Genomic DNA, 26157 nt, shown 5'->3' on the forward strand with positions numbered 1-26157 from the left:
TCTTTTTGAAAGAAATGAAAAACTGATAATAGAAAAATGACGAAGAGTTAAATGTTCAAGAGTTGAGTAAGGAGTAGTTCGGGTTTTCCAACTTTGCAGAGGCCTTGTCTGGCTGGAAATCTCCTATGCAATAAGCCTTTATCCATTGTCCATTAACTTTAAATGTTCGACTGCCATCCTCGATGATCAGTTCCACCATACCTGTGGAAATATTTCCTTGATGATGAAGGGACCGGACCAGCGCGATTTTAATTTTCCTGGGAAGAGCCGCAATCTCGAATTGAAGAGTAAGACTTTTTTCCCGGCTTGGAGGTTCTTGCCGCATATGCGTTGATCATGCCAACGCTTGGTGCGCTCCTTATAAATTTTTGCATTTTCATATGCGTTGTTCCTCCATTCTTCTAGCTCGACCAATTTCATTTTTCGCGCTTCCCCTGCTTTCTCTAAATCGAAATTCAATTTCTTGACCGCCCACAAAGCTTTATATTCCAACTCCAATGGCAAGTGACACGCTTTGCCGAATACTAACGCATAGGGGGACATGCCTATTGGTGTTTTAAATGCGGTCTGGTATGCCCAAGATGCATCATCAAGCTTCACTGTCCAATCCTTCCGCGGAGGTTTTACTACCTTTTCAAGTATCAATTTAATTTCACGGCTGGACACTTCAGCCTGACCATTTGTTTGCGGATGGTATGCGGTGGCCACTTTGTGAAGGATATTGTATTTGCACAGCAGCTCCTTTATATGGTGGTTGACAAAGTGCGATCCTTCATCACTTATGATGGCATGGGGAGTGCCAAAACCCGTGAAAATCTTTTTCTTCAAGAACTGAGAGACTACTACCGCATCACTTGCGACACATGCAATTGCCTCTACCCACTTGGAGACATAGTCAACGGCTAATAGAATATAGTGCTTACTGTTTGAAGGAGGGAATGGTCCCATGAAATCAATCCCCCATACATCGAATAATTCCAGCTCCAAGATAGTATTCATCGGCATTGCATTCTTCCATGAAATGTTGCCAGTGTGTTGACACCGATCACATTTCATTGCGTAGTCAGCAGCATCCTTGAATAATGAAGGCCAAAAGAATCCACTTTGCAGAACTTTGGTTGCAGTGCGTTGTCCTCCAAAATGCCCTCCATAAGGTGAATCGTGGCACTGTGACAATATGCGTTGTTGAGCAACATCCGATACGTATAATCAAATGATTTGGTCTACACCTCTTTTATACAGATTCGGCTCATCCCAATATTAGTGTCTGCATTCATTCTTGAGCTTCTTCCGTTGATGGTAGGTGTATTCTTCAGGAAATTGTTCACAGACCAAATAATTAACAATGTCTGCATACCATGACAATCCTTCTATGCGAAACAGCTGCTCGTTCGGAAACACGACACTCACTTCAGATTCATTGCGGTCAACTTCAGGATTCTCTAGTCTGGACAGGTGATCCGCAACTTGATTCTCTGTCCCCTTTCGATCAATTATCTCGATATCAAATTTTTGAAGGAGGAGAACCCATCTGATCAATATCGGCTTTGCGTCCTTCTTTGTCATCAAATATTTGATTTTCGAGTGATCAATATGAATGAGTACCTTGGTTTCCAACAAGTATGCCCAAAATTTTTCAACGCAAAAATCACAGTCAGGAGCTCTTTTTCAATGGTGGTATAATTAAGTTGAGTAGGGTTCAGGGTTTTACTCACATATACGATGGGATGAAAAATTGTTTTCTTTTTTTGCGCTAATGCAGCTCCCATCGCATACCCGCTTGCGTCGCACATGATTTTGAACGACAGTGTCCAATCTGGCGCAATTAAGACGGGTGCGGTAATCAGCGCATCCTTTAAAATTCGAAATGCGTTGAGGCAATTGTTATCAAATTCAAACTTTCTGTCTGCCTCTAGTAACGCACTCAATGGTCTTGTTATCTTAGAAAAGTCTTTAACGAATCGTCTATAGAATCCGGCATGCCCCAGGAAGCTTCGTACTGCCTTCATGTTGGTTGGAGATGGAAGCTTTTCAATTGCGTCAATCTTTACTTTGTCCACCTTCAACCCTTCTCTAGAGACCTTGTGCCCCAACACTATACCCTCCATCACCATGAAGTGACATTTTTCCCAATTAAGCACCAGGTTCGTCTCTTCACATCTTTTGAGAATTTTCTCCAAATTGGCCAGGTAGACTTCATAAGTATTCCCATAAACAGAGAAGTCATCCATAAATATTTCTACTGAGTCCTCGAGAAAATCTGAAAAGATTGCCATCATGCACCTCTGTAACTTGCTTGGCGCATTGCAGAGGCCGAACGGCATGCGGCGAAAAGCGAATGTCCTATATGGGTAGGTGAATGTGGTCTTGTCTTGGTCTTCAGGAGCTATCATGATTTGATTGTACCCGGCATATCCATCCAAGAAGTAGTAAAAATTATTCCCTGCTAGTTTGTCCAACATTTGATCAATAAATGGCAATGAGAAATGATCTTTCCTTGTGGCGCATTCAGCTTGCGGTAGTCCATACAGATGTGCCATCCAGTGATGGTCCTCTGCGGTATTAATTCATTGTTCTCATTGGGGACTACCGTCATTTCGCCCTTCTTCGGCACACATTGCACGGGGCTGACCCATGTGCTATCGGCAATGGGATAGATAATGCCCGCATCCAGCCATTTGATAATCTCCTTTTTGACGACCTCTTTCATCGCAGGGTTAAGTCTACATTGATTTTCAATAGTTGCCTTGTGGTCGTCTTCGAGACGAATGTGGTGCATGCAGTACGCGGGACTAATTCCTCTGATGTCAGCAAGTGTCCAGCCGATTGCTCGTACGTACTTCTTGAGAATGATTATCAACACATTCTCTTGTTCTGCGTTGAGCGCAGAGGAAATTATTACCGGCAGCTTCTCATTCTACCCCAGAAATGCGTACTTTAGATGTGTTGGTAGGGTTTTTAATTCAAGGGTTGGTGGTTCCACGAGAGAACGTTGCGTTATTTTTCTTTCTTCCTTCAGCTCTTCTTCTTGCGTTGCGATCAATTCTTCTTCTCTAGTTGTCTTTTCTACGATCGCATTGCAAGCAACTACGGATGCGTTGGCATCCTCTTCTTCATACTCTTCATCAGACCTTTCTTTTTCAATCAAATTCAATTCATCTTTTGAATCTGGCAGGTCTTCCTCATCAAGAAATTTCATGGTGTGAATTATGTTAAATTTGAGCTTCTGTCCGTTGATGCACAAAGTGATCTCTCCCTTGTGCACATCAATTTAAACACGACCTGTTGATAGGAAAGGTCACCCCAAAATGATGGACACATCTTTATCGACCTCATAATCCAGGATGATGAAGTCAGCTGGCAAAATGAATTTATCAATGGTGATCAGCATGTCCTTCACCTTTCCTTCTGGATGAATTTTGCTTATTCTGCATTATTTATCAGTGTTAATTCTATAAATTCTGATGAGTGATCCAAGATGAAAAATAGACGATTGCGATAGATAAAAAAAATGACGCGATAAAAAAATGAAACATGGGAGTTGATGGAGCTTTCAGTAATAAGCAAGCTCTTGGAGTAAAATGGGTGTACAGAACAAAGTTAAAATCAAAGGATGAAGTTAAAAAAAATACAAAGCAAGACTTAGGTTACAAGTGGGAATATGGTGTGATTTATGAAGAAATATTTGTTATTGTGATAAGAATTAAGACCGTTCAATTGAGTTTGTCTTTAGCTGCTCAAATTGGGTGGAAAGTTTATCAAATGGATAAAATCCACTTTTTTTAATGGATACTTGAAGGCTTGGTATAGTCGCTTCAACAGTTTCTTTCTAAAGACAAGATTTCGAAAATTTCCTTATGAGCATGCATTCTATGTCAAAGAAGAAAAACATGGGAAATTGCTTATTGTTTCACTCTATGTTGATGATTCACTTTTTCCTAGAAATGATAAATTGTTGTGTGATGATTTTAAAAATTCCATGAAATGAGCCATATTGGTCTCATCCATTACTTTTCTAGGAATTGAAGTCAATCAAAAGATAGAGAGATTATCATCTCACAATAAAAGTATACTCGTGATTTGTTAGGAAAAAAATCAAGATGGAAAATGTTTTTTCTTGTATACGCCCATGGATGCAAATCTGAAATTGAGCAAGGATGATATTGGAGAAGAAGTTGATCCAAGTTTGTATCAAAATTTAGTTGGAAGCTTGATGTACTTGACTACAACAAGACCTAATATTTTATTTGTTACAAGTATGTTAAGTAAATTCATGACAAGCTCAAAGAGAAGTCATTGAGAAGTAATAAAAGAGTTCTTCATTACATTCTTGGCATTATTAATTTTGGAATTTATTACAAGAAAGTTCCAAAATCAATGTTGGTTGATTTATGTGATAGTGGTTTTTTGTCATAACATTATCAAACAAGTATATTCAAAGGAGTGAAACTGTTTCATTTTGTGATAATGGTTTTTTGTCATAACATTATCAAAGAATCCATTTTTTTATGGAAGAGCAAGCATATTAGAATCAAGTATCATTTCATTAGAGATTTGGTTAAAGATGGAGAAGTGACAATGAAATATTGCAAAACTCGGGATCAAGTAACAGATATTTTTACAAAGACATTAAAATTTGACTTACATGTTAAGTTAAGAGAAAACTTGGAGTTGCTCAAGTCAAGATTAAGAGAGGATGTTAAAATTAATCTAAACATATATCTAAATACATGAATTACATTTAATTATGTACATGAATAGTTGAGATTAATGGGCTAAAAGCATTTTTCATCTTAGCTAAAGCAACTCAGCCCTAATACTAAAGATAAGAAATACAACCATTAATATAGGGTTATCTTTTTAAAAAAACGATAATTAAGAATTAGTCAAAACAAGATTCAATCTTATTTGTGTATGCATAAATGATATTACGATTTTATGTTTAAAGCAAAATATTTCCAAGAGCCCTATCTTCAGCCTGGTCATAAACATAAACCTACTCAAAACTGCATCAAACTGTTCCCAAGTACATGAAACCAATTTAAGTTCAGATACAATCATGGCCCCTCATTCAAGCAAGATTCAAGTGTCACATACCTCGGATATTGAGTGATCTATTGTCTCTGTTTCTTTTTCTTGGAACCACCAGAAAGAGCAGCTTTTATCTTCGTCCACTCTGCTACCGACCAAGAATTTCTCATAAAAGGGCAAGTTTCGCCACTTATTACATCGAATGAACCTGCTTGCTGTGGCAAATTACTCTCAATAATTTGGGTTGGAGAGGGCTTACACTCTTGCACTGCTGGTGGTTCCTTCTTCTTGACATCATTCCAGGCAATTTCGTCTTTTCGAATAACAAATGCAGCAGACTCGTCTTCAGCTATACATTGACTGTCCTGCTTTTTCGAAGCATTAATTTCACTCCGAGCAGAGAGATTAACATTGATAGCATCAGATTCCCCTTGTACCTGCTTTTCATAAGTATTATTTGGTAAAATTTGTGTAATACTGAAGGAGGTGATTTCCTCACTGACCAATTGCGTCCATGAAGATTTTTGCCGCCATGAAGAGCCTCTGCCTTTATTCGAAGTGACATTTGGAATGGTACATTGGGCTTCTGGGAAGCTCTCCACAGATATCATTTCTTCTGATATACTTTTCGATATTGGGTCAGCTACAACATCAGTATTTCTGTTAGGAGTTGAATGAGCTAGATTCAGATCAGCAGAAGAAGCTTCCTCTCGATCCTCTGAAGCAACCGAAGGCAGCACGTCTGTAATGCTGAAAGAAACATTGATCTTCCCAGATTGAATTTCATCCATTTTACTTCCCAATACTGCAGCAGTTGCAAGGTCGCTATTTCTGTTAGAAGTTGAATGAGCTAGATTAAGATTATCTGCTTCTGCTTGCTCTTCATTTGCTGTAGGAACAGAAGGCAGTATGTCTGAGATGCTAAATGAAACATTACTCTTATCATGAATAAGTGTCTTCCATGAAGATTTATGAGAACGTGAAGATTGAATCGGTGGACCTCGATCAGGAGCTTGAGGTCTTGAGGATCTAGCTGGATCATATGATGGATCAGTGCCCCCATAGCTGGTAGAGATGCTGGGTACTGATTCATTACCATCAAATTCCTCACTAATAACAGATTTCCTTTTCTTGCTTTGAACTCTACTATTATTTTTCTGGTCCCTGGCCGCACCCTGAAACGGTCCACTTTTATAAGTATACCTCAACTCAAAGTTCAAGATAATAAACTCTAATTAAATGTAAAAAACCAAAACACTGCAACAAACCCTTGTAATAAAAATTGCCTCTCAACAACAAATAGATAGAACAGTAATTGTGATGATGGTGGCAAGATTCTTAACCTTACTGCTCCCATGAGCTTTGAAGATTTTATTTCCACTGTTCAATGGCATAGTTTTGGAATTGCAGTTACTAGCCATCACATTAAGCACAAGGTTATCTTCATCACTGTCCACTTCATTATCTTCAAGTAGTTGATTATCAGTCAATGTCGAAGAGTTGTGTTTATCATTGAGTGCCATGGTCCCTTTACAACTAGATTGAGAAGCTTCTTGTCTCTCAAAGAGCTTGTTCAGCACTGCATTCATCATCTTGATTTCATCTTCATCCATTCCACCATTCTGAGCATTCAAATCTCTTGTTTGTGTGTCCTTGGAATTGCCAATGGGAGAAGAAACATTATGCTCTTCACAGTCACAAAAATGCACAGGAAGAGGAGGTACCTCAACATGTGGAAAGTCGTATTTGTGAGTACCTGTTCCACTAATTGGCAAAGACTTCACCTGTAAACCAAATTTCATATTCAAGAATCCAATGAACAACCATTAATTGCATCACTTCAAAATGAAAACTCAATAATCAAAGAACTACCTCTCCTAAACTTGGAAAGAAAATCCGGATGTGCTGAGACTTGGCGACATGCTCAGTAAATTCTGGAGCAACAACCTCCATGTCTGCACCAACATTACTATCCGTAATTTGAGCATCTTCCTCCCACTCCCGTCTCAAACGTGCAAGATAATTTTCCTTGGCTTTCTCAAGCCTTAATTTTCCTCCTTTCCAAGCACATCCATTGTACTGTGTATAAGAATATCGAACTTTTCAGCAGCTAAACCACGCCGTTTAATTCATGAAGAGGTACGAACAGTAAATCAATCGAACTAATATTAGGTTAAAATCGCAACCAGATATGGAGATATGCACATGAACATTCATGAAAAGGAAAGGTAATCTACACCGTCGCTCGCCAATCGAGTGAAGAAGGAATCAAGAAGATAAACTTACAGTGCTAAAAAGTTTGGAGAGGGAAGATTGGAACGACGGAAAGAAGTCGACATAAGCGAAGCTGCGAGATTTGGTACGAATGAAATCGACGGCCTCCACCACGCCGCCGACGCTCTGAAAAACCTTTCTGAGGTCGTCTTCGGTCATGGCGGCACCCAGTCCTCCGACGTAAATTCTCATCCTTTTGGAGGCGCTTTCTTCTTTTTCCATGGCTTTTCTTCTTCTTCTTCCTAGAGCTCAAAGTTCCAGGTTTCCAACAGTCGCCCAAATGCACTTCACTGACGAAACTTTGGGTCAAAACTTCAGGCCCTCTTTGGGGGAGGTGAAAACATAGAAAGCAATTTTTTGAAGTTACAATTCGGGGAGTCTTATAAATTATTAAATTTTTATTTTGCGACTAATAAGTTTTTTCCTTTTTTTTTTTAAGTCTAATATGTCGATTGAAGATTCAAAATTAAAATAGAGTTGTCAAAACGAATACGTTCAATTAGCATACGAATGCACACGTTTAACTTTGGAGCTCAACGAAAAGAAATGTGCACCTTATTGGTATAGGTAATGATTTTTATTCCTTTTCCGAAGCCGAGATAAATAGATAAATTGCTCCGCTGATTTCGGGTCTTGAACAATGTGGCACCACACCCTCTCTTGTCCCAAGAGGGGTTTAGTCATTATGATCTATTGTTCATTAGAGGGATCAAAGTTAGATCTAACTATAGGGGCAAAATGGTAATTTTAGCCCAACTATACTTACGAGAAATTTGTGAAGTCACCATGGATTGGTTATATCCAATAGATACATAAATTCATGTGTAGTGCGAAGAATGCAGCTTTCGGTTTTTAGTGGAGTGATGGGCATTTAACGGATGTTGGGTAATTTATTTAAAGAGTTTAATTAATTATCCAGACCGTTGGAGCTTCAATCTACAGGTCCATCTCTTTAATTAATTATCCAGACCGTTGGAGCTTCAATCTACAGGTCCATAAGATCCCCTGTGTAGCTTTAATTGAGAATTAATTTTAGATTAATTTGAAGTGTTCAAATTAATAGAAAGAATTAATTATATATGATATAATTAATTTGATAGATTATAATTTAAGGTAATATGATAAGAAATTGAATATAATTCAAATACTAATTATATGAATGAGATTCATGTAATTAAATTTAATATAAATATGATTTATATTGAGAGGAATTAAATATTTGGATATGATCCAAATATCAATTATATGGATGAGATTCATATAAGTGAATTTAATATAAATGTGATTTATATTAAATGTCATGTATTGTTGAGAGAAAATAAATCTATAGGTTATGTTGTATTTGATGCAATATAAAACTATAGGCTATATGTTATATTTGATATTATTGGGGTTGATGCCCTAAATCTCGTAGAATCCTATAGTTTGTAAACCTTATACGTACAAACTCTTATGTGATTAATAATATATGATATTTTTATTCATTTTATCTATAAAATATGTGATATTTTAGTTGTATTAACCATAAACCAATAAACTAACATCCAAGGTTATCGCTGTAACTTAAACATGTATGTGAAGACATACAAGTGGATCATGTTTAAATGGTAACCTAAATGGTCTGTAGTAGATGGTTAAGATGGGTACCTTATCCTTGTGACACTACGAGTATGACCTGCTTTGTAGGTGTTACAATTGTTGTAAAGTACTACAAATGATTTGATCCTGATCATTCATGTATAAACATGTGAGCGTGGATATTCTATACAAAGGAGTTTGTATAAGACTAGACCACGAAATGTTTAGTCTCATTATATAACACCATTCATAATAGAGACTCACAATTCACCAGGATGACCATAGGTAACATGACCTAAATTTTGAGTGAGTTGTGAGCTCTTGCCTATGAGGGCAGTCCTTTGATTTGTATGAGTGAGAGTGGCCAGATTGTCGACTCAACAAACATACCATTTTGGGGATTCGTCTGATTGAGAAGTTGGGAACACAGCAACATAAGAAGGAATTCACTCCTTCCCCGAGGTCGGGGAAAGTAGATAAATTGCTCCCTTAAGGGCTGATTTCGGGTCTTGAACAATGTGGCACCACACCCTTTCTTGGCCCGAGAGAGGTTTAGTCACAGTGGGACTATGGTCACAGTGAGACTATGATCTGTTGTTCATTAGAGAGATCAGTGGTACTTAAGGAGTTAGATGTAACTATAGGGGAAAACGGTAATTTAACCCAGTTATACTTACGAGCAATTTGTGAAGGGTCATCATACTGTTGATTGGCTATATCCAATGAACACAGAAATATATCTGTAGCGCAAAGAGTGCAGCTGTCGGTCTTTAGTGGAGTGTCCGACAGTAAAGGATAGTGGATAATGTAATTAAAGAGTTTAATTAATTATTCACGTACCGTTGGAGCTTCAAGCTACAGATTCATAAGGTCCCCTTGATAGCTCAAAAGGATTTAGTTGAGAATCAGTTTTTTGGTTAATTTGAATTGTTCAAATTAATAAGAAGGAATATAATTATATATGATATAATTAAATTGATTCAATTATATATGATATAATTTTCATAATGTATTTGATACATTATTATTTGATTGGAAGAAATTAATATTTGAATGACATTCAAATAGTTATTAAAATTTAATATAAATATGATTTATATTAAATGCCACAAAATGGAGAAATGAACTATAGTTTATATTGTATATGATACAATATTAAAACTATATATTATGTGTTATGGTTGATATAACATATAGTTTAATATAAATAAGATATGATATAAATAAGATATAAATAAGATATGATAAGTTGGTTATCATATTTATTTATATTAATTTTACTATTTGGATAATTATTCATTTTTTCTCTCCAACCACCTTAGTGGGTGGTTAAGTAGTTTTTATGGCAAATGGAATAAAAGAACTATTCTCTTTTCTTCCTAACACAGACACACGTTTTGAGAGATATACGATTGAGGAATTTTGCTATACGATAGAAGAGTTCTGTCTTTTTCAATCTCCTTCCTTCTCTAAACTCAAAATCCCTCCTTATCAAAATAGTCAGAGCCCATAACTCCTGAACTCTCACCTTGAGTATACCGAAGGTTTCTGGTGGTTGTGTCACTTATTGATACGAGTTTTTTTTTAAGAGGGTATTCAAGCTTTGTTGCTGTTTTTTAAGTTCATGACAGTTCGAGGATTTTACACAAAGAAACGTTCTTCAAAGGTATGATCTCTTGAACTCTTTTTCTTAATAAAAAGCATGTTAAGAATGCATATCTTGTATGTTCACTGTAAATTTGTTTTTCAATCAAAATGGAATTTGGACAATTCGCTACCGCTCAAGGGTCTCTTTAAATCGAGTTCCGTCACTCCCCTTATTTTCTCTCAGCTAATGTACGTGGGTTGTGTGAAAAAAGAGTGGATGGGATTTTTTATCTTCTTCCTGGAAAAACGTTGAGAGAAAAGTTCTCTCTAGAAAAACAAAAACAAAGAAGAAACGTTCTTATTTTCCCCCTCCTCCTCTCCATCTCCTTCCCTCTTCCAAGGATTCAAGCAAAGCCCACAACTCTTGCTTGAATCCTTTATCCCAAGAGAATATAGAAGGTTCTCAAGTGGTGGTGTCCCTTTTGAAGAAGGAGATCCGCATAGAGAAGGTGATCCGTTTGTGTTTTGTTCGAGGGAGTTCTTGAAGAAATGAATCTTCAAAGGTAAGGGTTTTTGAAACCCTAAGTATTTTTTTAAAGCATACTATAATTTATGTAAATGCATATCTTGTTCTTGTTTTACTGTAAAACTTATATTCAATGAAAAATGAAAATTGGAACGATCTTGTTTCCGCCCAAAGGATCTTTTTCGAAAATTTCCTTCATTTCTTCACAAAATTTATACACTTTTTTTTACCACTGTGCTATCTTTCAAACTATAGGACTTTTTCCGTGCCATCTTCATGTCATTCTCTTCTTGATTCATTGAACAAACTTTATATAAAAATTTTGACTCAAATTATTTGTCGCTTATGGTGAATTTGCTAACTTTTGAAGGTGAAGTGTGAAAGCCTCTTGAATCTTCTTTGCCTTACTTCTTGTAATTGCTCCCTCGGGTACATGCAGTGGTTCAATGGTTGAATGCACATCATCCCTTCTTTCTTTAAAAGGATTGTCCTCAAATCAAGGTCTTCATTTCCTACATCAAAAGGAGTCAAATCAGGCACATTAAAAGTAAAACTTACATTGTACTCACCTCGAAGATCTAGTTTGTAGGCATTGGCATTGATCCGTTCTACCACTTGAAATGAACCATCTCCTCTTGGTTGAAGTTTGGATATCCTTTGATCTGGAAACCTTTCCTTTTGTAGATAAACTAAACTCAATCATCGGATTTAAAAATCAATTTCTTTCTCCCTTAGTTCTTGCTATGGACAAGCTTTTGATTCTTCATTTTAATCCTTTCTTTGACTTCTTTATGCAAATTTTTTATGTATTCTGCCTTTGAAACAACTGCATCACTAGTAAACATATTAGGTGGCAAATGTGACAAATCTAAGAGGGATAAAGCCATACACAACCTCAAAAGGTGAACAATGAATGGTGTTATGCATTGCTCTATTGTAAGCAAACTCTACAAAAGGTAGAGTATCCTCCCAAGACTTAAGATTTTTAGAAATTAGTAATATAAGCAAAGCTCCCAATGTTCTATTAACCACCTCAATTTGCCAATCTGTTTATGGGTGACAAGTTGTTGAAAACAAAAGCTTAGTTCCCAATTTTCCCTATCAAACTTTTCAAAAATGAGTTAAAAATTTTGCTTCTTTATCACTAACAATGGTTTTAGGAATTTCATGCAATCTAACCACTTCTCTAAAGAAAAGATTAGTTACCTTAGTAGTATCATTTGTTTTATTACATGGAATGAAATGTGTCATTTTACTAAACCTATCAACTACCACAAAAATGCTATCATGATGTCTCCTTATCTTTGGTAGTCCTAAAACAAAAACCATGCTATGTCAATCCAAGGTTCATTGAAAACATCCAAAAGTGTGCAAAGACCATGTGGTTGTGTCTTAGACTTAGCCTCCTTACATTTGAAACATTGTTTGCACACTTTATTCACATTTTTTCTTATTTTCAATCAATAAAAATGTTTAGCTAACATATTATATGTTTTAAATTCCCCAAAATGCCCCGTTAATCCTCCCCCATGAGCCTTCTTCACAAGTAACTCTCGAATCGAACACTTAGGAATACAAAATTTACCCTTCTTAAAAAGCATTTCATCAAACTCAATATAATCGTGCACATTTTTTCCTTCTAAATATTGCATATATACATCATGAAATTTAGATTTCTCAACTTTGTACAAATTAATCATGTGTTTAAAACAAAGAATTTTTTTACTGAGGGAAGAAAACAGTACATACCTTCTTGATAATGCATCAGCCACCACATTGTCCTTACCTTTCTTATAATGAATGACATATAGAAATGTCTCAATGAACTTTACCCATTTAGCATGCCTCTTGTTCAACTTTGTTTGGCTTTTGAGGTGCTTCAAGTTTTCATGATCCGTATGGATGACAAACTCTTTTGACCACAAGTAATGTTGCCAAACTTGCGAAGCCCTTATTAGTGCATGTAATTTCTTGTCATATATTGGGTAGCTAAGTTGTGCTCCATTTAGTTTCTCACTAAAAAACATGATTGGCCTCTTTTCTTGCATCAAAACAGCTCCAATCCCTATTTCACTTGCATCACATTCAATCTCAAAAGATTTTTCAAAGTCAGATAAATCAAGACAAGGTGCATTAGTCCATTTATCTTTCAATTCATTGAATGCATTTTCTTGTTTTTCTTTCCATTCAAATTTCACATTCTTTTTAACAAGTTCATTCAATGGTGAGGTTATGCTACTGAAATCCTTAATAAGCCTCCTATAAAAATGTTCAAATTAAGTTAGAAATACACATATTAATTGTATATAGTATGATTATTTTAAAATATAATGTATATCGATACATTATTATATAGTTAATTATGAATATGATTCAAATTTAAATTATATAATATGGGATAAATAATTTTTTTTATAATTTTTAATTTTAGATAAATATTAATTATTAATTAATTAATTAATAACTCTCTCAATGTAGGGAGAGTGGAGAAGGATTTATTGTCTCTCACACACAAAAGTTCTCGTAAAAGGTTTTTAGATTCTCTTTTTTCTCAATTCTCTTACTCTTTCAAATTGATTCGGTTTCTTGCCAAGAGACATAGTGAAGAAGACCATTTGGAGGTGTCTTTGTTGAGCATGAGTTTTGAAGAGAAAAACACTGCTAGAAATTACTTAGAAGAAAAATATTCAAAGGTAATAATTTCTTGTTTTTAAATTCATGCTTAGTTTAAATGATTTACAGTATATTGATGTTTGTTTTCATCTAGTATTTCTGTAATTTTATCTTCTCAAAATCAAAACAAAAGCGATAAAATATTTCTACCGAAAATTTGATTCCTTCAATAATATCATTCAACTTGGTTTATAATTCACTATTTAAACTACGAATTAAACAGAGCAACATTTTTTAACTTTATTAATATTTTAAATTAAACCAAACCACGTCAACTGTAAAATCTAAAAATTTGGTTAGATCACTTTGATTTTTACGGGTTTGTCAATTTTGATGTCCATCCCTAGGTATTTTTGTGATGATTCATATCCCTCATCGGGCTAGGAATAACTTAACACAATAACTAAAACGAATCTTGTCTTCTACCATGACTATCTTTCTCACACTTACCAAGTTCTCCACTAAGATCTTAGCATGTCATCGGACTTTGGTGTCTACATGTTGGAGCTCAAACCCATGTCTCAACCTCCGACTTGGATACCAAGAAGCTTGCAACTGGCAAGTCGGTGGCATGTACCATTATCTTACAAGTCATTATCGTGTTACTTTTCTTTTATCTTCATTTTAGTGAAAAAAATAAGAAAAAGTTGTTTTGAAATAAATTTAAAATTTAAGAGTAAAAGTGAAACTTTAGAAAGCTTACAAGTGTTATTGAAACTAACCTTACTGAAAAGTATTTTATATAATTTAACCTTGAAATTATGTTAAAACGATAAATTTGTACTTTCAAATTACGAACTTATTCAATGAATTTTGATATTCTCAAACACAAATCTAAAAAAGATTTTCAATATAGGATAAAAGTGACTTCAAACATGGCTTAAACTAAGGGAAAATTTGTACGAGTGACCTGAAATTCTTGTCCAAAATGGCAAATAGCCCATTTTTTTTAGAGTTGGCAAAATTTCCCGGGGAACCCGACCTCGATCAGGGTGGGGAATCTCCGATTTGACCGGGAATGGGGTCAAATCGGGAAATTTTTTCGGGATCCCGTCTGGAGACGAGGCGGGGACAGGGATGGTATCCCCGCCTCGACCCCGACCTCAATTTTATATAGTTATATTTTTAATATATTATAAATATATAAAATAACTTATTTATATGTATGTTTATAATGTATACTATAGACTTATAGTATTGTGACCCCGATATTGAATATATAAATTCTAAATGTAAGCCCAAAAGTCAAGCCCAAACTTAGAAAATTAAAAGAAAAAAATGGGGAATCCCAACGGGGATCTAATAAGGGATTCCCCGTGGGAATTAGTAGGAGAATCCCTGTGGGGAAACAGGGAATGGGGCCCGTGGGGATGCCGTTTCCCCGACGGGGAATCTCTGCCCCTGTCCCCACCTTCAAATGGTGGGGATGGGGGCGAGGATGGGAGGAATTTCCTCCACGAGGTCGGGGACGAGGGACCTTCCCCCACCCCACCCCAGTCCCGTTGCCAACCCTACTTTTTTTTTAAAAAAATGTCAAATAACCTTCCGCTAACGTCACATTCGAGTGAATTTACGAAAACAAACTCGCGCACGCAGAAAAACCTCTCTCACTCTCTCGCTCTCTCTTCCCTTCTTCATTCATAAATCACTATCCTCTCCCTCTCTTCCTTTCCTCATTGACAAATCACTCTCCTCTCTTGTTCTTGCTCTTCTTTTCCTCACTCACAGATCACTCTCCTTTCTAACAGCTGGAGCTGGTGTGTAGTTTTTCACCGAAGTTAATCACGTAAGAAAAGAAGAAGAGCAACGAAAGAGTGGAAAAAAGAGGGAAAAAAATAGTTTTGCCAAAATTGGTCATGTTGGAGAAGAAGGAAAGAGGGGAAAAAAAAGAAAAAAATAGTTTTGCCGAAGTTGGTCTGCCGAAAAAGAAGAAAAAAATTAGGAAAGAGAAAAAAAGAGAGTTTTGTTGATCCTGAATCGCTAGAGAAATTGTGGTCGCACAGGAGAGGAAGAAAAGAAGGAAGAAATCAAGGACAAATTCATAACTTCATTTGACTATAACATCAATAGAAGGTCACTTGGTTTTTTTTTTTTTTGAAAAAAAAAATCATTATAAAAGGTCATTTGACATTTTTTTTCCAAAAAAAAAATCATTTTACATTTTGGATTTCCACAATAGGTAAGTGTACGAAGATAGTAGTTGCAAAACATTTGCATGAAAAGCTGAATTACTCTATTGGTTAAAAGATTAAAGCTGAATTATTCTATTGGTTAAGATTACACTTTCAAACCTTTTAGAGTAAATTTAAATAATAATAATAATAATAAATTTTTTTAAAAAAAAATTGTAACAATTATATACTCAAAAGGGTAAATTACAACACTACTGAAAAGTGATCTTTTCATTTACCAACCTGAGTAAAACTGGTTAAGAACTCCATTTACTTCCACTTATTGAACTAACAAAAATGTAAAATAAAATAATGTGTTGTTATGATATTCAAGGGTTTACTTTTAAAAAGCAATGGAGGAGAGCTTGAGAGTCTAATTGCAAACTTCATGGGGAAAAATCCAACGACCTGGAAAAAACTGAAAATATTAATGTGGCAAATTTTGTTTGCTTAATCATTATAGTTGTATCTACTATACTATAAAATTGATTTTTTTTAAAAAAAAATAATATTATTTTAATATTTATCAACGAAAATAAAATAGAAAGGAAAGAAATAATAAAATTAAATACTCTTTTCTTTCAAATTAGTCCCTTATCTTTACTTCAACATCACCATCACCACTACCCTATTTTTGTCAATAATTTGACCTTTAATCTTATTTCTAAAATTTATTTCTTCGACCACTCTATTTTCAAAATTTTTTTCTCAAGTACCTTATTTTTTTTATTATTTTCAAACACTACATTAAAAATTGATACAATTATATAAATTTAAAGTTCAATTTTTATCCTTTTTTATAGTTTGAGTTCCACTGGTAGAAGTTTAAAGACTCAATTTAAAGTTGGAAGGTATAATTGCAATTCCACCCATATATTATGAGTGGTTTTTGCAATTTTCCAAAAAAAAAAAAAAACACATTATTCTCATCCCCCAGTACACCACACAAAGGGGCCTTGGTAAAAAAATAATAATATATTTTTTTTTAAAAAAAAAAATTCCATCATATTTAAGGAGTTCAAGTACCTTAAACATTGGAAGAATCTAAGAAGTTCCCAAACAAATTAAGTTATTAAAGTTGCATTACAATTTTATAATCTCAAAGGCCCCTAAAATCTGCGGTCTTTGTTCATAAATTATGATCCTTGAAAGGGTATCCAATAAAACATTCCTGCCAATCAACGTGTTGAAGTACAATAATAATTGGTACATATTAATGTTGAGAATCAACCTTTCTTATTATCTTTCTTTGAGTTCCTGTTCGAATTGAAGCAACTTTTCACGAACAGGCTGCAAAAATCGCTTCAAATCTTGGCAAATCTGCAACTTATCCTCACCTAGAAGGTCTTTCTCTTCGCTCAGTCTCACGTCCATCTGTAATATTTCACAAGCAAAACACTTCATGGGCTAGAATCACAAGCGGATAAACCCCAAGTAATAGAAATATTTTCTTTTTTATCAACGAAAAATATTCTGTTATCGTTACTAGCTATCGATACAAATCCCTTCTCCCCGAACATATATATATGTAAGTAAACAGGCCAAAAAGGTTAAAAGCTTCAAAAAGGGAGTATACAATTTAAAAGCAGGCTAAGAGGATAATCAAAGAAGTCTTATTCAGTAAATCACCCAGCAAATCACCATTAATTATTGAAGTAATAACCAAAAATGTTCACTTGTTTTCAGGGCCTAAGACTATTAGTGGGTATTTGGCCCAAAGAGTTGGGGAAGTAAGAATTGGGAGTTAACTCCATTCCTTGTTTGGTTAAGGTGTTCATGAGCCCATGACTAAAACCTATCAATTTTTACGTCTTATCAATGCAAGAATTAAGAAACTGAATTCAGTATCAGCCTTGTCGATCCCCACATTGGCTCACAACTCCCTAGGTTCATTTGGTTTGAAATCCATCAAGGTTCAACTGAAAGGTGATTGGTTCAAGGGTACCCTTATCGAGAAAGACTCGTCATTAATGAGAAGGGTGAGTTAATAATCAAAGCACACGTAGGACAATGAAAGAAAGAAATTGCTAGTAGGATTAAAGAGAATATTCTCTATTCTTTGTGCTTCAAATCGAGTCAGTGGAAGTTAACATTGAGCTTCCTATTGTGGTCTGATTGTCTTTTCAGGAAGAGCGGATTCAGATCTCTAAATAGATAGACTAGAACTAATTTATTATATGAGAAAAAAAGCAAGGAAGAGCAAAAAAGAATCTTGTATACATCTGTCCACATCCAAGGCAGCCTAAAGTCTGGAAAAATTAGTGCTCGTATTTATTATTACATGTTATCTTCACTAATGAGTCTCTCTATGATTACTACCCTAGAACCATTCAATGAATTTGCAGTCCCTAAAATGCAATAATGAAAAGAAAGTACAATGCCTGCAAGTCATCTAGCTCACCGAATGAGAATTCTGGGACATCTATATGCCCCTTCACCATCTTTTTCTCCTGTCGTATAGTCCACTCACCTGATATCATGTATTAATCGTGTTATTTCGGTGAATACATAGACAAAGGAAAGTGATACTAATCAGATGTAATTAAGCTAACACTACCTTTAATTTTCAATGTGAATTCATATGTATAACCAACGCGTTTCTTATTACGGACAGTCACTAAAAAGGCCTGCACACATGAATCAAGAGAGCCTGAGTCATTGATATAGTAACTGAAACGAGTGGGAAAAAAATGGTGTCTGTTCAATTGCAGGCATGAACATTTCATTGATTTCTTCATCTTATTTTTGGACTGTAACTTCATTTTATCATTAAGCAATTTGCAGCTTGGGGAGGTAGGATTTACTAGAAGAAAAAACTGGAGACTTGACCACCATAGGATAAATTGCGTATTTAAGATGCTGATATTGACATTATTAATTATCAGTTTTTCTTGTGTCAACCGAACATAGTTCAATTAATTAAGACACACATCTTCAATCAAAAGATTAAATGTTCAAATTTCTCCACCCTAAATGTTTGGTTATACTAAAAAAGAAAAAAATAACAATGTCATTTTTACTAGTTAAAGTGTTGAAAGGAGGACATTTTAAGGAGTGTAAGTACACAATTTTCAACAAATACCATAGACTCGCTTTTTCACACAACAGTTGCCAACTACGTAAAGCTACTTGAAGCATTAACTTTTGAGACAAATGTCAATGAAGTTGCTACTACCTACAGACCAGCAACTGCCAACAAAACAATTGTGGTCTAATATCTCAGTAACAAACCAGTTCAGTGAGTGCAACCATAAAAGTCACCCAGACAAGCAAAGAGCCATACAATTCAACACTGATTCTTTAAATAAAAAGGCATATATCTACAACATCATGACTTCTTATTCTAGAAGACCATCAAAGAATACTGGAATCAGAACATACTATGAAATAGACACACCAGACTCCCTCCTTTTTCATAAGAAACACAAAGTAATTTATTAATAGCCAGAAGAGGTTACAAAAGAAAGGCAGGGTGATAAGACATCTTCCTCAACGTAATAGGATTTATAACTTCTAAGAAACATTGTAGAAATAGTAGATGCCCCCAATTATCATTTAAATTGAAATATCCTAAGCTAATTGCAATTGAATTCAATTAATGTTTAAAAATAAATAAATCTGAGTCTCATTAATTCTAAATCGATGGTACAATATGAAATTAGAAAAATGAAAAGGAAGAAAGGAAAGCACCCAACAGACACGAATAGAAAGAATTATAGTACTTGACTCAATTCCTGAATGAAACCAAAAAACATGATTAAGAAAATAGAGTAAGTTGGCCAAATTACAGATTCAAATGGTATAACTCTTTCTTAAATTTAAATGATGCCACATGCAAGTGCATGAAATCGTGAACTTGGACAGTATACTTAGCATGTGCTTTTACATTTACAACATTATATTTCAAGAATTTGATATATCTGTTTAAACTGCAATCAACAAATAATTAAGAACGATTAATATCGATTAGATTTATGTCAAGAATTATACCACCACATAAAGCTGGTACAGATTTGTATGATACAGTGATATTGCAAACCCCACCAAAAGTATTCACACTTGAATTTATAGAACAACCATTTGTATGATTACAAAGAAAGACGGCTTAAAACTTACATCCCCAACACATTTTGATACATCCGCTATTTCTGCTTTACCATTGGAGAACTCCAAGGAGGCCACTGACATTAGCAACTCCTATAATAAAGAAAATAAAAAGGAGAGATCCTGTTAAAAAGAGGCAACAACAGATAGACTGGCATGGCAGAAAAAATTACAATTACATTGCGCCTGTTGAGTTACAAACCTTCATTCTATCACTTGCCCATTTATTCAAGTTCTTCTCTTCCCAAGTTCCAGCCTACATGAATAGTAAACACAAGACATCAGTCACATACAAACCCCTCTAGATCTAAGATCATCTCAAAAGCCAGTAAGTTTAGTGGCATTCCCTGTATGAGAATCTAAGTTGTCCACCTCCATGTTTTCACTTTTACTAAATTATAAATAGTATGTCTCACATCCTTGACGCTACTGTGCTCTTAAATTTACATAGAAAAGGACACATTCAATATAGTATTTAGCCTTACGTCATATCTCAAAGTTAACACAAATTATTCATAAACAAAGTTTGACTTCCTTCCTCACTTTCAAGTTTCAACTTTCTTCATGATATCGACATAATCCAACCAAATGGGTCAAAGATATTTAACAAAGTGTATACTGTCTCAAAGTTTGAAAACATGAACAGATGAAGGGTCAATCAGGACTAAAACGCTATATTAGCAAACATTTTCTTTTCTTTTTCTTTTTCAGCAAACCTCCTTCTTAACAAGAAATAAAAACAACTACATTCCTTCCAAATTTATCTCATTACTTTAAAATATTGCCAACATTTCAAATTCCTGGATTGAAAATCATTTCCAAAACTTTTTTTGATAAAAAAAAAATCGAGCCTCCTAACATATTGGAGTGGACTTCAATATCCAATTTCAAATATGATTACAAACGCTAGATTTCCCGCAAATAAATCAAATTATCTCTACCTTAAGAACAACAAACAATAAAAAGAAAATGTCGCAATTCAAAAACCAAATAAGATACCCGATTCCAAACGGAGCCAAGGGTAGGAGGCTGAGACGCCTGAGAAGCGAGAATATCATCAGCAGAGAGCTTACGAGGGACAGGAAGTGGAGCTGCATCTTTCCGCGCTTCCCTAACCCAATAGGTGTAAGAAGCCCCCTGTTGGGTCTCTGACGAAACAGCTCCTCCATTTTCCATCACGAACCCAATAAAGAAGAGCTTCTTCCAATCTTCCCGATCACCAAGAATAATGTAAATATCCGATTCAAACAAGCGCACGCCAAATTTGAATGATAAAATGAAAAGGGATGAACTGGATCTGTGATAACACCTCGAAGCTTCCTGAAGATTATGAATTGCGGGGGGGAGGAAGCAGGTTCTTGGTTTTGTTGTTTGTATGAATGGCGCTAGGCGCAGCTTCTGAAGGAAGGCCTTCTCGCACGAGATTCAACGAGGCTTTTCTTGAACGTTCTCTTTGCTTTTCTATTGCGTAATGCGTCTATGCTTTTGAGATGGCCCATGTGAGGTAGCTCCCTTTTGTTTGGTTCTACAAAATGGCCTTATTTTAGGGTTTTAAGCCTCTTTTAAAGGGCCCAATTTAAAGACTATCATATTGTATATGGCTTGCCTTAGGTTGCAAATAAGGGTAATTGATCACCTTCACCAGTCACCACCTACTTCAATTTTGGTTTGTTTGATAACTATTTAAAATGTATTAAGTTTAGTTCTTTTTAAAGTATTTAATTTAAAAATAATTCGATTTAAAAAAAAATTGAAGTATTAGTAATCATTCAAAATAGTTTTGAAGTCGTGTATTTTAATTAGTTTATATCAGAAGAATTTAAATAAAAACGAGTTTTTTTATAAAACAATTCTTTTTCTCTAGTCAATTCATATCGACCTTTAATCTTGGACTCAAAAAATGTATAGTTTTTATCTTTTTCAACTAAAAGAATTTACCAAATGTAAGTCTTAGGTCCCGTTTAGTAATCATTTGATTTTTTATTTTCGTTTTTTAATGTTAAGCCAATAGTTTAAAAACCAAGCTAAAATTTGAAAACTAAAAATATATTTTTTAAAATTTGTTTTTGTTTTTAGAATTCGGCCAAGGATTCAATTATTGTACTTGATAAAGATGCAAATCATTGTAAGAAAATGGGGAAGAAATAGGCTTAATTTTAAAAAACAAAAACAAAAAATGAAATTGTTACCATACGGGACCTTAGTTTTTCGTTTTTAATTTTTGAAAATTAAACTTATAAGGTATAAACATTCATTCTACCCCTAGATTTTTTGTTATTGATAACTTGTAGAAATACAAGTTACTTTAGCTCTTAAGTTGGAAAAACTAAGGTTTTTAATGATAAAATCTCCTCATTTTTAGAAGAAATGCATAGAATTACTCAAACATTAGCAAACTCATGCAAAAGAATGTTTATTACTAAATACTGCGGCACTAACGCGTTATATTGCAGGATTTCAACAAGAAGCTAACGCATGAGTAAGAAGTGTCGCAGGCAAAGTTCTAACGTGTGGGCCATGCGTCGGAGGGATTCAATGCAAAGAAGATCCATTGATTTAGGCTGTTTGTGTCAAATCACCACTTGCAAGTATGGGCACCTGTAGTAGGCGGCGTCTGAAAAGCTTCCGAGTGTTAGGCGGCTGACCAGGACATAGACTTTAATATTGCCCATCACCAAGCTGGAGATGACCAATGCCTATAAATAGATGAAATCCCTCCAGAGTTCGAAGTACACAGAAAATTTTCAAGTTCTCACTCTCAGTATTAGCATAGTCATAGTTTAGATCTTTAGAAGTTGTGCTGTGGTGCCGAGAAGAGCAGAAGGGTAGAAAACCACCATCACTGCCGGTCAAGGAGCGGAGGAAGCTGAGCTTGAGAAAGATACTTCGTCCAATTCTTATACAAGTGATTGTACACAACTAGAATTGAGCCAAAGGGATACAAGAGATTGTACTCTGTGGCTTGACTTAGTTCCTTTCCTCTCATTTATCGCTTTCATTTAAACTGATTAAATATTGCTTTTGTAAAGACAATCTGCTTCTTTATAAATTCATATATTTGATCCATCACACTTTGTCATTGTTTATTTCTTGTTTGTGTTGAATGCATATATACTTTATGCAAAACTTCATTTCAAACGCCTAAGCCAACTTGATCAATTGGTAAAAGCATCCTTAGCTTAGATTATTCGAAAGAGTAAATAAGCCAGCATCAAGTAGAACGCCTAGTACATCTAGAGATAGACTTACTGGTGTTTATTGCATTATGTGTTCGACGCATGCATCCTAGAGATAGGTTTTGTATGTTATTCGCATTGAGAAGTGTGAATAAGAGTCTAACACATAAACAAAGATAAGCAAGCCACCTCATCCACATCACATTCTGGTTCGTGTACATTCATCTTAGATCGACGCATACTACTTACATTAAAATCCATTTTCACATGATCCATCATTCACTACTCAACTCTTTTGTATCTTCTTGCACAAGCACAACACCTTAGTGTAAATAACATATTTCTTCATATATTTTAGGAAACCTCTACAACAGCTACAACGCAAGGTCTGCGTTAGCTTAACCTGAATCCTTGAGTTCGACCCTGGACTTACAAGGAACCTAAATTGGATTTATACTTGGGTCTGATTTAGGAAAACTTGAACGTCAATAGTGGAGTGTCGTGCATTCTGTTGCACATCTATAACGCATCAACGCATTACAAATACATAAACACATCAAAGCATCATTCATACTTAGAACTTATTTTTCCAATTTATTTTTTATAATACACTCCGAGTGCGAATCACGATAGCAACGAACAGTTATGTTATCTACTTTTTTTGTTGACGTTCTTAAAAACAAAGTCATATTTTGAAAACTATTGAGGTTTTTTATTTTTGAAAATCAAGCCTACAAGTCTCACTTCCATCCATGTTTCCAAATTTTGTTGACTATATTTTTAAAGTGTTTTAAAACCGCCAAGTTTTAAAATTAAAGAAAAAAGTTTTTCAAAACTTATTTTTGTTTTTGAAATTTGACTAAGAACTCAACTCTTTTACTCAAGAATGATGTAAATCATTGTAAGAGATTAAGAAAAAAAAAAAAAGCTTAATTTTCAAAAACCAAAAACTAAAAATGAAATAGTTACCAAACGAGGTTTTAGCTTTTAAAAACTTGTTTTTGTGTTTTGGATTTTTTCTAAGAATTCAACTCTTGTATCTAAAAAAGATGCAAATCATTGCAAGAAATTAAGAGAAAATAGACTTGATTTTTAAAAACAAAAGACAAAATGATTACCAAACGATGTCTCAATAGTTGGTTTTCTATTATTAAAATTTATATTTATTTTATTTTTTCTAATTTCTTTACTTGGTTTTTATTTTTCTTACAAAAAGAACAGTTGAATTTTTAATCAACATGTAAACAAATATTCCTTTTTTTAGTTTTCAAACGTTAGTGGAGCTTTTGAAAATATTGCTAGAAAGTAGACAACATGACATAGAAATTTAGAGGTAAAAGTAGAGTTCATAAGTTTAATTTTAAAAAACTAAATGTAGGATCGGTATGATAACCTTAAAGGGGTTGAATAGGGTTAATGTAAAACTAATTAATTTTTTTTTCCTAATGGGGGTCCAATTAAATCAATTAACCAACTTTTTGTTAACAACTAATTTAAACAATAAATTCATACAAATAAATTCAACTCGGAATAATCAAGAAGTTAATAATACTACTTTAAAGCACTCAATTCGATTCTAATAACAAAATTGGTAATAAATATAGAAATTCAAGAACAACCAAACAAAATAATCCAATATGAGCAATTAAGAGTCGAACCGCTATAATGTTCTTTTTTCAGGAGTAAGAACGAATCTGATCCTTTCTATGGTTGAGGTTCAAACCATTACAACCACACTTTTTATGGATCAAGAGCAACCCTTACAATGAATTTGAAAATGAATAATGATATGAGAAAAACTCTCTTGAAGAGTAGATTTACAAAAGCACTCAATGAATTAATTCTCACAAACATAAAATATCTCTTAAGAAGAAGATGCAAAAAGAAAATTGAAGCTTAGAGAGAGAGCAACAATGGTAGCTTAATGAGTTATGGAGGATTGAAAATAATAAAAAATTGTTGTTATGATTTGGAGAAGAAGATGGGTTTAAATAGACAGGAAAAATTGTTGGAAACCACATTTAATTTGGTCCATTGGATCGAAAATTGAATGGTGAAGATTTAAACTCAACTAGCCGTTAGACACAAACATAGTATAATATAATAATGTATATGTTTTTTAAATCATTTTCTTTTAAAACCCAACAAAAAGTAAAAGTCCATCATGTGTCCAACTAGCCATTAGACACAAATATAAAATAATAATATATTCATTTTCATTTTAAACCAATCCAAAAATCAAAAGTCCACCATTGTCGTTTCTCCCATGCTTCAAGTGGCACCTTTCAATTGGTGTACTTTGATGAGAAAAAATATGTAACATCATCCGCTCAAGATTTTTCCGTTAAACTTGTTTCGTCTATATCTTCTTCATTTGAGCTCCAATTTGGGTGATTCAAATTGCGTTGGGACCATTGTTCAAGCCTATATGCAATAAACACTTCAAAATATTCAAATTGTTAATAAATAAAAGCAGGTTTGTTATCATCAAAATATTAATGAATTAATTTGAGGTTAAGGGTCAAAAAGCCAACACTAAATGGTTATCAAACCGAGTCTTAGTCTTTCAACTTCAGATTGGTAATAATTTAGCCTCCATAGTTTCTAATTTGTAATAACGTAATGCCTGAACTTTAATAAGTTTTAGTTTAGTTTCTATCTTCGAAATTTATAATAATTTAGTCCATATTTTAAAAAAAAATCAAAATTAGACGGGATAAGGACTTGGATTTCATAATTCATAAATAAAAATTAATTTTCAATCAATTTATCAATCTACATTCATAAGAATTTTCATTAAATTTTAATACTATTTTGGTTAAATTGCGGGTTTGGTCCCTATGGTTTGGAGAAGGTTAGAATTTAGTCTCTATGGTTTGATAAAACATCATAAATAGTCCTTACTATTTGATACAATCCTCACAAATAGTCCTTACTGTAGGGACTATTTATGAATGTTTCATCAAACTATCGAGACTAAATTATAATTATAAACCATGAAATCTAAATTTTAACCTTCTCTAAACCATAGGGACCA

General features: G+C 34.3%; 2 protein-coding genes across 3 annotated transcripts; both read right to left on the reverse strand.

The window, feature by feature from the left end:
• Positions 1-4882: 4882 nt before the first annotated feature.
• On the reverse strand, positions 4883-7745 carry ROS3 (RNA-binding (RRM/RBD/RNP motifs) family protein). Its single transcript, XM_039024799.2, has 4 exons — positions 7318-7745; positions 6904-7110; positions 6375-6815; positions 4883-6206 (listed from the first exon to the last, which is right to left on the reverse strand). The coding sequence occupies exons 1-4, from the start codon at positions 7525-7527 to the stop codon at positions 5115-5117; spliced, it is 1950 nt and encodes a 649-aa protein (XP_038880727.1). The 5' UTR covers positions 7528-7745; the 3' UTR covers positions 4883-5114.
• A 9015-nt stretch (positions 7746-16760) lies between these two features.
• Positions 16761-21484, reverse strand: LOC120070542 (chaperone binding / ATPase activator). 2 transcript variants are annotated; one of them, XM_090310698.1, is made up of 6 exons: positions 20944-21484; positions 20147-20200; positions 19957-20037; positions 18398-18467; positions 18242-18310; positions 16761-17214 (listed from the first exon to the last, which is right to left on the reverse strand). In XM_090310698.1, exons 1-6 carry the CDS (start codon positions 21118-21120, stop codon positions 17174-17176), a joined length of 492 nt encoding a protein of 163 aa, XP_090166824.1. In that variant the 5' UTR covers positions 21121-21484; the 3' UTR covers positions 16761-17173. The 2 variants fall into 2 exon arrangements, with proteins under 2 accessions (XP_090166824.1, XP_038878257.1); XM_039022329.2 differs by having other exon boundaries at positions 18222-18310.
• Between the last annotated feature and the right edge of the window lie 4673 nt (positions 21485-26157).

This window comes from Benincasa hispida, chromosome 2, assembly GCF_027475165.1.
Source record: "Benincasa hispida cultivar pf3 chromosome 2, pf3_genome.v1.1, whole genome shotgun sequence".
Taxonomy (NCBI): Eukaryota; Viridiplantae; Streptophyta; class Magnoliopsida; order Cucurbitales; family Cucurbitaceae; genus Benincasa; species Benincasa hispida.